Source organism: Centropristis striata, chromosome 15, assembly GCF_030273125.1.
Source record: "Centropristis striata isolate RG_2023a ecotype Rhode Island chromosome 15, C.striata_1.0, whole genome shotgun sequence".
NCBI classification, from domain to species: domain Eukaryota; kingdom Metazoa; phylum Chordata; class Actinopteri; order Perciformes; family Serranidae; genus Centropristis; species Centropristis striata.
In genome coordinates, this window is record NC_081531.1 from 10,834,361 (window position 1) to 10,844,813 (window position 10,453).

General features: G+C 39.1%; 1 protein-coding gene across 3 annotated transcripts in view; it reads right to left on the reverse strand.

Annotated features, from left to right (window-relative positions):
* The window catches only part of stk32a (serine/threonine kinase 32A), a 91,718-nt gene extending 81,478 nt beyond the window's left edge, over positions 1-10,240 (reverse strand). Inside the window, exons 1-3 of one of the 3 annotated variants that reach the window (XM_059352205.1) lie at positions 10,142-10,240; positions 9,130-9,345; positions 6,131-6,692 (exon numbers count right to left, since the gene is read on the reverse strand). In XM_059352205.1, coding sequence (XP_059208188.1) covers positions 6,131-6,182 — 52 coding nt within the window. In that variant the 5' untranslated portion in view covers positions 6,183-6,692; positions 9,130-9,345; positions 10,142-10,240. Of the gene's footprint in view, positions 1-6,130; positions 6,693-9,129; positions 9,554-10,141 lie in introns of all 3 variants that reach the window. The other 2 variants (XM_059352204.1, XM_059352203.1) reach the window with 2 other exon arrangements.
* Positions 10,241-10,453: the final 213 nt, after the last annotated feature.

Below are 10,453 nucleotides of genomic sequence, written 5' to 3' on the forward strand. Positions count from 1 at the left end.
GCTCCTGCATAAGAACGCCTTTTATGATTATTGCATGTCTTTATCACTGAACAAAAGACTTGAGAAGATATTTAGCTCTCTCTTTTTTTTTTTTTCAGCTCCAGCCTTTTCTATCATTCTGCACACTTATTGAACATGATCGTGCGCGCTCGCACACACACACACACACACACACACACACACACACACACACACACACACACAACCTAAAGCAGAGCTTAACTTTATACCCCCCCACCCTCCATCTATCAGATACATTTATTGCCAATTGGAACTGGATGGGGCTGTTTGTTTCTTGCTGCCATGACAACCAGGACAGAAGGTTTTCCCTCTCTGCCATTTCCCCGAGGATGGAACAGCTGCTGCCCACTCTCTGCACTTATCGGACCACACACACACACACACACACACACACACACACACACACACACATTCCCACAAATACACACTTATATTGGACATAAACATTACCTGCTTCTGTTGCAGCAGTACAGCGTGCACACACACACTCATTCAGCCTGCAGCCACTAGATCTATTGGATGTGACAGTTAATGTTATGCTCTGTTAGTCACGTATCACTGGCACTTCCTCCTCTCACACTATCTGTGTTGGAGTGTTTACACAACCGGCACTGAAAGGGACCATATGAGACCCGCTTTATAACGCGCGCACACACACATATGCATGGACTTACTGATGATATATACCAAACATACACACAGATCCAGCTCTGATGGGTTTTTCAGAGAGACAGCTGTGGCCGTGGATGAGAGAGAGGCAGACACAGAATGAGTGGGAGGGAGTGAGATGGAGACTGTCATATTTTACCAGCAGAACTCTGAACGCTTTAATGTGCTGTATTAAGTGATGGACACATGAGTAACAGAGTGTGTAATGATTGAAATCTGCAGGAGTGGAATTGGCACATTGACAGCCTTTCCATGGCTCAAACTAACAGAGGAAACCATCTGATCGACCAACTCATCTGCTAGTCAATTTAGATTTGACTGACACATGCTAATCAGTGTGGATCGGAGTAATCAGGCTCGTTCAGTTCGAGTCAAACACAGTCTCTCGTGCCCTCTGTATGACTGCCTTTCTTTCTCTGTCTCTCATACTGCTCGTACATTTTGGCTGCATATGCATCTGTGCAGAGACGAGACAGAATGTACTTTTACTCTGGAACTTTTAATTTGAACTCAAGCCAATGTTTTTTGAAACCTGGAAATGGTCTGTAGTAGGGTTGCACTATTTGGAGAAAATATATATTTTTAATTATTTTAGTCTCATCTGTAATTTTTCAAATATTAATTGAAAAAGATATTCAAATGATCATCTCTAAGGTAAGCTGCAGAAATTCAAATAAAATTTAAGTTAAAAAAATAAAGAAAAAAGATACGGATTTTTTTTACGCATTTTTTGCGCAGGCAGTGCACCTGCCACACAATGATGACAGAGCAGACTAACAGCCAGAACACTGTCAGGAATCTGTTTTCTACATGGAAATATAAGACCCAGACAAATGAGCTCAGCAAGATGATTTTGAAATATTACAAAAGTAATACCAAGTGTTTAGCATAGATTATTTATTTAGCATTTTATTGAAAGTATTCAGTAATCTGTAGTAGAAAATTTTATTAGGCACGGGTGCCACCATTGGCACATGTTGGTTTAAACCAATGGCACACTAGCAACAACTGTCTGAGTCTTTTGAAAATGTTGAAAGGCCCTCTCATCTGCATGCCAGATGACCTTTCCATGGATGGCAGCATTCTTGTATAGTGCTCAATTTTATGTTTGTTACTTTTGGTAAATGAGTGAAGGACATTTGGTGCAATACACTGATGTAGGAACTATGCATATAATTTGTTACCACAGCAGGTAAAAATGGTACAATTATTTGTTAATTTATTCCTAATCAACAGATTGCCGGCAGGTGGTAGGGTTAATGATTTCAACTCTGATATGATGTTTTTATAACCTTTTACCTCCTTCAAAAGTACTGTATGGATTAATTAACTGGTAATTTCTTGATTAAAAAGCAGCTTTTCAGCCCAGAACCCCAGAAGAATAAAACAACTGATCCAATGTTGATGTAGTGCCATAATTAAACTTAATCAAACTGTTAACCTTAATGTTTATTTGCCACACTGATTAACAAGAAAATGTAAAAATGGAACTCAATATCTAAAAGGTTTCCGACCACTGGCCTATACAATAAACAATATGTTTGTTTTCTATGGAGTTTGGATCGATCGGAGTATGAAGGAGAACCTCAACACCTGGCACAGTCCGTACTATAGTGAGCACAATTTCCTACTTCTTAAATTTTCTTATTGTCTACAAATCCCATGATCAACAAACATGTCAGTCAGTCTCTCAATCCATCCAACTTCCACACCCAGTCTGTTGCACTTAGCCCCAAGTACATTCATTCCTAACGAAGACAGCTGAGAACTGGTTTTTTTTTTAGTAAATGTATCTCAAACAGTTGTTAGGGACTATTTTTAACAAAGGATTAATACACATTTGGTACACTTGTGAACATTTACAGCAGCACAATGGTGGATGTGGGATATTATCTGTATAAACAAAATCTAATCTTCATTATAATGAAGGGACATTTAAGTTGAACAGTGTGTGGTGTTTTTTGGTCACAAAACTCCACAATCATAAAAAAATCTCTCTCTCTCTCTCTCTCTCGTTCTCTCTCTCTCTCTCTCTCTCTCTGTCCATCCCTATCTTTCTCCGCCCTCTCACAAAGAAGCCTGTAAATCACTTAAGGGCCCACCAACGTGGGAACATCAGTGCTCACGCTGTTGCTCTGACGACTGAAACAGAACCCATGGGTCCACGTGTCACTGTGATGTGAATAAAGCATGATCAGCAGTAAACAGGGTCTCTCCATTAACCAGAGTCTCCTGGTTACACAAAGTGGAAAACCTATGTGGCACATAAGGGAGCATATGTGGCACACACATTATTCTCAGAGGAGATAAACATGTCTTGACAGAGTTCACCTTCATGCACACGCCTTTGTGTAAATCAACTCAAATTAAAATGTAGCGACATATTGCAAGATATTAGATTATAAAATGCCACGAGAGCAATATTAAATAAATGAATGGGTGCATCACATTCTCACATGTATTGTATCTAACTTAATATTAATATTTTGTGTGTATAATATATGGAGGGAGACACATTTCTGCCGATCTGGCCTGATGGTAGTGATTTCCTGTGCAACCACAATCCATACTGAAAAGGGTTCAACCATTTTTACCTCCACCAATGAGGTCATGTTTTCTGTGCAGATTGTCTTTCTGTCAAGTGGATTATAAAAAAACTAAAGTGTAGATTTGCATGTAACTTGGTGGAAGGTTGTAGCGTATGCCAAGTAAGAGACAAGCAGCACCCTCGGGCAGAAAATTTGAAGCCGATGCAGCCAAAAAAAAAGTGCTAAAAATGCAGTTCCTCAACTGGCCACTTGAGGCTCTCTCCAAACGAGAGTCAAGCCCCATAGACCCCTATGTTAAAATGCACAACTTTAGAGCAGAAATAAAAGCCTGGTACAAAATATATTCAGCTCTATAGCCAATTCCTCCCTCCTCACTTCAATTTGTTTTTTTATAACTCACCAATTTTAATTATATTAAGCTTGAAAAAAGTTATGCAATATTAAGAACATATAACGCACACTGTAAAAAAAAAATCTGTATAATTTACGGTAAAATACCAGCAGCTGGTTGCCAGAACTTCACCATAAAGAATACAGTGAGTGGGTTTTCTACTGTAAATTTAAATGTAAATATCAGCAAAAACTGTAATTTAGACTGAAAAATCCTGTTATGTTTAGGGTAATTGTGACATCATGGTATTTCTCCATTAATTTTACGTGAAAATTTTATATTTTTAGAGCAAAACTGTGTGCATTCTACAGTTCATGACAGTAAAAATAAAAGTTTTGTGCCTATGTTTGATTTACGGTTATTAAAATCATCTACTACGGTTATATACAATTTTTATTTTACGCCCTAATTCTGATGCAATTTGACAGTGTTTTACTATAATTTCTACAAACATTTTTTTTTTTTTTTTTTTTTACAGTTTATGGACATTATACATCCATATTTTATACAGTCTATGGGAAGAGCCCATTATATTTTGGAGCAGGTCAGAATCACGGGATGGATAAGATAATTCATTTTGACTTTGCAAGCTAGGGCATCGGTGCTGCATTCATGTGGTGTTAAAATAATCTGAAAAATGTGTTTCTCAATCATTTTCATGATCCATTTCTGCTATGAGTGTGTTAAATATTAAATGCTCTAAATAATAACACACTCTTCTTTCTAGTGTCCATGTTGGTTCCACGTCATGAAGACACTAAAGTTTTCATTCCAGTTGTGTTTTCTTTATAATTTTATATCTATATTTAAAACTGTTTAAAATCACCATTGGCTAACCTCAAAGCATTTACCCTCACTAATAAAATATATACAGTCATGGAAAAATGATTAGACCATTGTTTTCTTCAATTTCTTGTTCATTTATCTAGCCATTTTCCATGGTTTTTTTGATAATAACCAAAATAATCATCAAGAAAATGGCTAGATACCAGCTCTTAAATTAAACTCTTATGAGAAATTTTTGTTGTTATCATTATATTTGTCCAAACGAATGTACCTTTAGTTGTACCAGGCATTAAATGAACAAGGAAGCAAGGAGAAAACAAGGGTGGTCTAATAATTTTTTTCCATGTCTGTACACTTTTAAATGTAAGCATTTATTCATGTTCACTGTTGGATAAACAAAAACAACCATAAATTCCACCTCTGTGACCAGTATTACCTTGAAGCGACCTTTAAAGGTTCTGAAGTGTAAAATCAAAACTCAATTTGCATCTTTATTGCTCCTCAGAAAGGTGAGTGCATGATGTATACTCAACACACAGTGACCCAGCTGGCTCCTCCGACCTCAGGAGGAGAACCTTTCTGAGTCTGACGGGAGTTCCATCAGCGAGGGGGATTACTTTGTGTACAGTGAGTGGCTCTTTTTTTCTAATTCAAAACGACGTGTCTCCGTGTTTATTATTCCCTGCCCTGGGTGAGATCGCCCACGCCGTTTTGTGAAAGAGAAGTCAGGAAGGTGCACTGTTGCATTAACTCTGAGTTCAGAGACGCTCTGTGTATGTGTGACATTTCCAGAACAGCATGCTGGATGACTAAGCAGCAAGGTTAACCATGAATAATGATTTCCTCTTTGATAGCGGTTGCCTCCAGTGAAAAAGCCACAGACATGGATTTCATGGGGTAAAAAAAAACAAATAAATGGAACGATAACGATAATGAAATATGAACCAAATGGGTAAAACTTGCTGCTTTTGCTTTACAACTCTATAAAAAGAAACAAATGTATCAGGTCATCTCCTGCAGGACACCAGATACACAGAAAAAAAAAATCTCCAGTAAGGAAACACCTGGGAAAGCCACCTCACTTCTGACTAAATCACTGACTCATGTAACACTGACTTATTTGAAGTCCTTGGGGTGCAGCCAGGGTGGAATTAATTTCAGAGACTGCCTCAGATCGATAAATTCACATTGTGTTATCCACTCAGGTCACAAAGAAAAGGAGCATACATTGAAACCAAGAGCTTTGCCAATCAAACTTATAACTCCTTATGCTGACCTTGATGACCAAAAGAAATTAAGATAATAGCGTGCCAAGATTCAAGCAATTTCCGATAATCATAAAGATGAAAAATTCAACGCCAGGGCCAATATGTCCAGAAGAGTTCCATTGATGTCTTTAAAAAAAAAAACATTTTCGTTCTTCAAAGTCAAACTGTGGCTCCAGCCAGGGGTTTTCCCTCTGAGGATGACTAGTGGCAGAGCCAATCAGCACCAACTGTTTACTGTAAGTGCACTTAATGTTGTTAGCTAATAAGGATCTTTTAATGCAGGCTGCAGAAAAGATGGACACCCTTGGTTAGGCAATCAATTCCAGCAGTGACTCCTGCCACCACTTGTGTCAATTTGTTTTACTCATCTTCGCTGTTTATCATAACTGGATTTTAAATCACAAAAGAAAGAAAAGTCATAAAAGAATGTCAGTTTCTTGACTCACCATCGTCTGTGTCCTCGGTGACCGGAGCCTTGCTGGACTGTCCGAGCCCCATAGCTGCTCCTCTTTCAGATTCTCCTGTTCTGCTCCCTTAGCTCAACTCAGCATCGAACGGCCTCTACCTCTGAGACACACTCATAGCCTGGTCCACACTTAGCCCCTCACACACACACACACACACACACTGTCTCACGTGCTGGACTGCTCAGCACTAACACACACATACGCAGCAGCTGGCTCGGTTTTGCTGACTTGAACGGGTCCCGTCTTCCTCTTAACTCTCCACCTTGACACGACTACACATCATTGCACACACACACTGAGAGTAGAAGGCTTGAGGGAAAGGCACTGAAGCGCTGACACTCACACTCACACACTCTCTCACACACACACACACACGCACACACACACAGACAGGCAGTGCCACTACAGTGTAAGTTTCCCGTCTGTCTTCACCGCTGGTTAGATGAATGCAGGCAGACAGACGACTCTCGGCAGGCAGGAGGCAGGAGGAGGCTGGCTGATGCGTTTGTGGCTGTGACCCTCTGTTGACTGAGAGTCTAACCTGTGAGGGGAGGCAGGAAAACATGACACCACCAGCAGAGTGACGGAAGGAGGGACAGAGGGGGGGAGGGAGGAGGGGATGGATGGAGGAAAAAGTAGTAGAGCCTCTGAGACATGGACAAGCTCCAATACAGAATCTAATGATGAATGGAAAGACTGACAGAGGGTTTATTTTTAGATATTAAGGTACAAGAAAACATTGTTAGCAACCTATTGGGTCAGCAGTAACAGTAATGTAACGTAGTGGTCCACAGATATGAGTTTTTAATGGCTGATGATGATATTTAAAGAGCAGGGTGTCGATATATTATAACGATTTTTTTTCTTTCGCATCTGATGATATATAACCCGTGTTAGCGTGGGTTCTCTCCAGGTCCTCCAGCTTCCTCCCACAGTCCAAATACACACAGCTAAGGTTAAATTGATGACTCCAAATTGCCCGTAGGAGTGAATGAGAGCATGACTGATTGTCTGTCTCTATGTGTCTGCCCTGTGATAGTCTGGAGACTGTCCAGGATCAGCCCGCCTCTCACCCAATGCCAGCTGGGATTGGCTCCAGCCCAATTTTGGATTATCGGTTGAGGATATTGAATAATCAATTTTTCAATGGCTGATGAAGATACCTACATTTAAAGAGCAGGGCATCCGACACATGTTGGGGTTTTTTAGTGTTTGATAATACACGGTCGCCCATAAAGTTGGAATAATTCTGTTTCCAGACACAATCCTCCCTTAATTTTGGTTTCATTTTCATTGTGATATGTTTGTAAGAGATTGATTAATAACGTTTTGAGAAGATATACACTTTTTCTGTCAATAATTCAATAGCTAATCCCAGTATTTAGAGAATAGTGTGGACGATGTGTAATTTCCTTTCCTTTTTTCTTTTTTTTTTTTTTACATGTGATGGTATTGAACAATTTATTACATTTCACAAAATTGTTGAATTTAAATTAACATTTATTTAACATTGTTAATGTCTGCATTGTCAGATTTCTTCAGTAGATCTGCCCTCAGGGCTTTTATTTTAATTTAAAAAATGAACCACGTCAATACATTTCCACCGGTCATCAATAACACAAAACATAATAAATTCATATAATGAAATAAAACTTTTTTAAAATGTTATTTCCGATAACGCAAAATCGACCCCGATACGATTTAAATTAATAAGTGCTTGTGATCGATATACATTTATATAAGCTCCCAAGAAGCTACTATAACATAATTTGACAATTTTATCATTCAGCTCTTCCAATCATTAAATGAAATTCAATCCATTTTTTAATACCGAGAATAATTTTATAGTGAGAATTTCAAAATAAAGGCATGTCTGAAGATGAAATGCATCGATATTTTCATTTTGCATCGATGATATTAGATCAGCGATCATTGAATTGATATCGATATAGATCAGTGTATCCTTACACTCCTAGCATTGCCCGATGCTGATTATCTCAAATTGGCAATAATCGGCCCAATCACTTGACCTCTAAGTTATCAGTCTATCACTAATGCTCAGAACTTTATTAGAAATCAACTTCATTAGCAGAGTGGAGGGAAAATGACTTTCACGACTATTTTTACACATGCAGCTCTCTTCCCTCTGTCACCCCTCCCTCCTTTCCTTCATCTGTCATCTATCAATTATTTAGTTTTCATACTTTCATCAGAAACTCATCCCGCGGAGCCCCGTCTGCACTGCATGTGTGATGAATGGTATGATCGCTTTTCCCATTAAGAGCACAAAATTGGAGGCTTTTGATTTATAGTTTGTTGGCACTGTGTACTGTAAATGGAATCCCTCAGGCTGCCCTCTTCAGGACGCCACATTACATCAGTTAGTTAGATGAAAAACAAAATCTCCTATTGCTTATTGAAACATTTATGCTTAAATATGAATGCACATAAAAACAAAAAAATCCCAAATAGTGTGTGCATCTTAAAATGTCATATTCCTGGCACAGCTTCATCCTCCATAGAGATACTGTTATAAAGTAAGTTAAGTTTTTAACTGCACCAAAATCTCTTATTGTAATACAATATTTATATGACAGCTGCACTATATGATTTGCTATGGTATCATTCAAAACTAAATAACATTTTTTCCCATTATAATATCCTGGATGAATGAATGAATGAATAAACTGCATGTGAGGGATAAATAACTTCAAGTCATGGTAGCAACATTGAATCCACCAGGGAAAAACCCTTCCATGAATGTCATCCCCACACTGCATGATAAGGTCACAGCATATCTGAGGATCCCTTTTGGCTTTGAGTGAAATTTTGAAAAACTAGTGTGTGTATCCGCAGTGCTGAGCTCCCCGCAGAGGACATTGTGCTCGGAGCCCCGTTATCTGATCACATGGGACGAACATGCACTGAATAGAAAGTGACCCCCTCTGCATGCACGCAGGGCAGCTGTGGGCACCTACCTCTGAACGCCGCCGGTAGTTGAACATGGGACCATCTCCAGTCCGGTTTTTGCTGCAGAGACGTTCAGCGACGCGCAAAGCAACAGCTCACTTGTCCGGTGTTAGGACGACGACGCACCGGGACACCTGCCACCAGGAGACTCAGGGAAGCCACACGGCGAGACGTGACTTGCGGGATGCGCCGACACGGAGTGCAATGCGAAATCTCCCCTGTGTCTAGAGGACAAGAGGACACGGGACAAAAGGGAGCAGAGATGGGGTGTTTAAGAGGGGGGAAACTGCTCTGCGCGGTGCACTGATGAGCGACTGACCGCCACATCGCCGTCTGTGTAATGCGCTGGCCACCAGCGTGCGTCTGGAGAGGCACGTTCAGAGGCTGGACAGGCTGCTCTGCTGTAGCTGTGGAGCTGAGGTTCCTCTGTTGCTAGTAGACAGTCATATTTTTAAAAATAAATAAAATTAAATTTATAAAATGAAAGTGGTGTCCTCTGATGCATTTTTTTATAAGACATCGAACATATTAAACCTTTAAAAAATTACTGGAATATTATTTTGTAAAGATTTCAGAAAAAGAACACTGTATCATAGTTACAAGTTCACTGTTAACCCTCTATGGTACACATTATGATGCCAGTTAGGAAAAAAATGTGAGTGTTTTTTGCCTTATAATAGACTAAATAAACATAATCTGAAAAAAACATTTCAGAAGTTTTTGGGGTTTGTTGTCCGTAGGCAACTTTGTACCATAACAGTGCAAATCTGAAAAAGAGAGTTTTTAAATTAATTCTAACATAATTTCTAACATAAATAAAAAAACATGTGTAAAAGATACAGTCGCTTCAACAGGGTACAATACATAACATTATAAATTTAAAAACATTATAAAAGGAACTTTTTTAACCGGTTTCTTGTCTGAATGTTGCCTGTAGGCATTGAACCAACTATCCATTGAAATGGATGTCTTGAACAGTCTAAGTGTATGAAACTATCAAAAAAATGAAGGTTTACTCACCTATCAGTAGGAATATTTTTTTTTCCAGATGGAAAAGGGCCACAAAATGACGTTTTGAGTCATATTTTGTGGGGCAAAATGGCAAAGTTGTTTCCTTTTGAGAAGTCTGCAAAATAGGGTTTCAATATGGCCTCCTGGAGGTCATGTGACAAATGAAAGCGTTGCTAGCGGTTCCCTATACTGCCCTACAAAGCAAAAAGGCAGTAATTGCATTTTTGGTCAAAAATGAGTTATTATCATTTTCATGACTTTCAAGGCATCCTTTGTTATGTGACAAAACATCTTATCTGAAATGTGTGTCGTTTTGGAGAA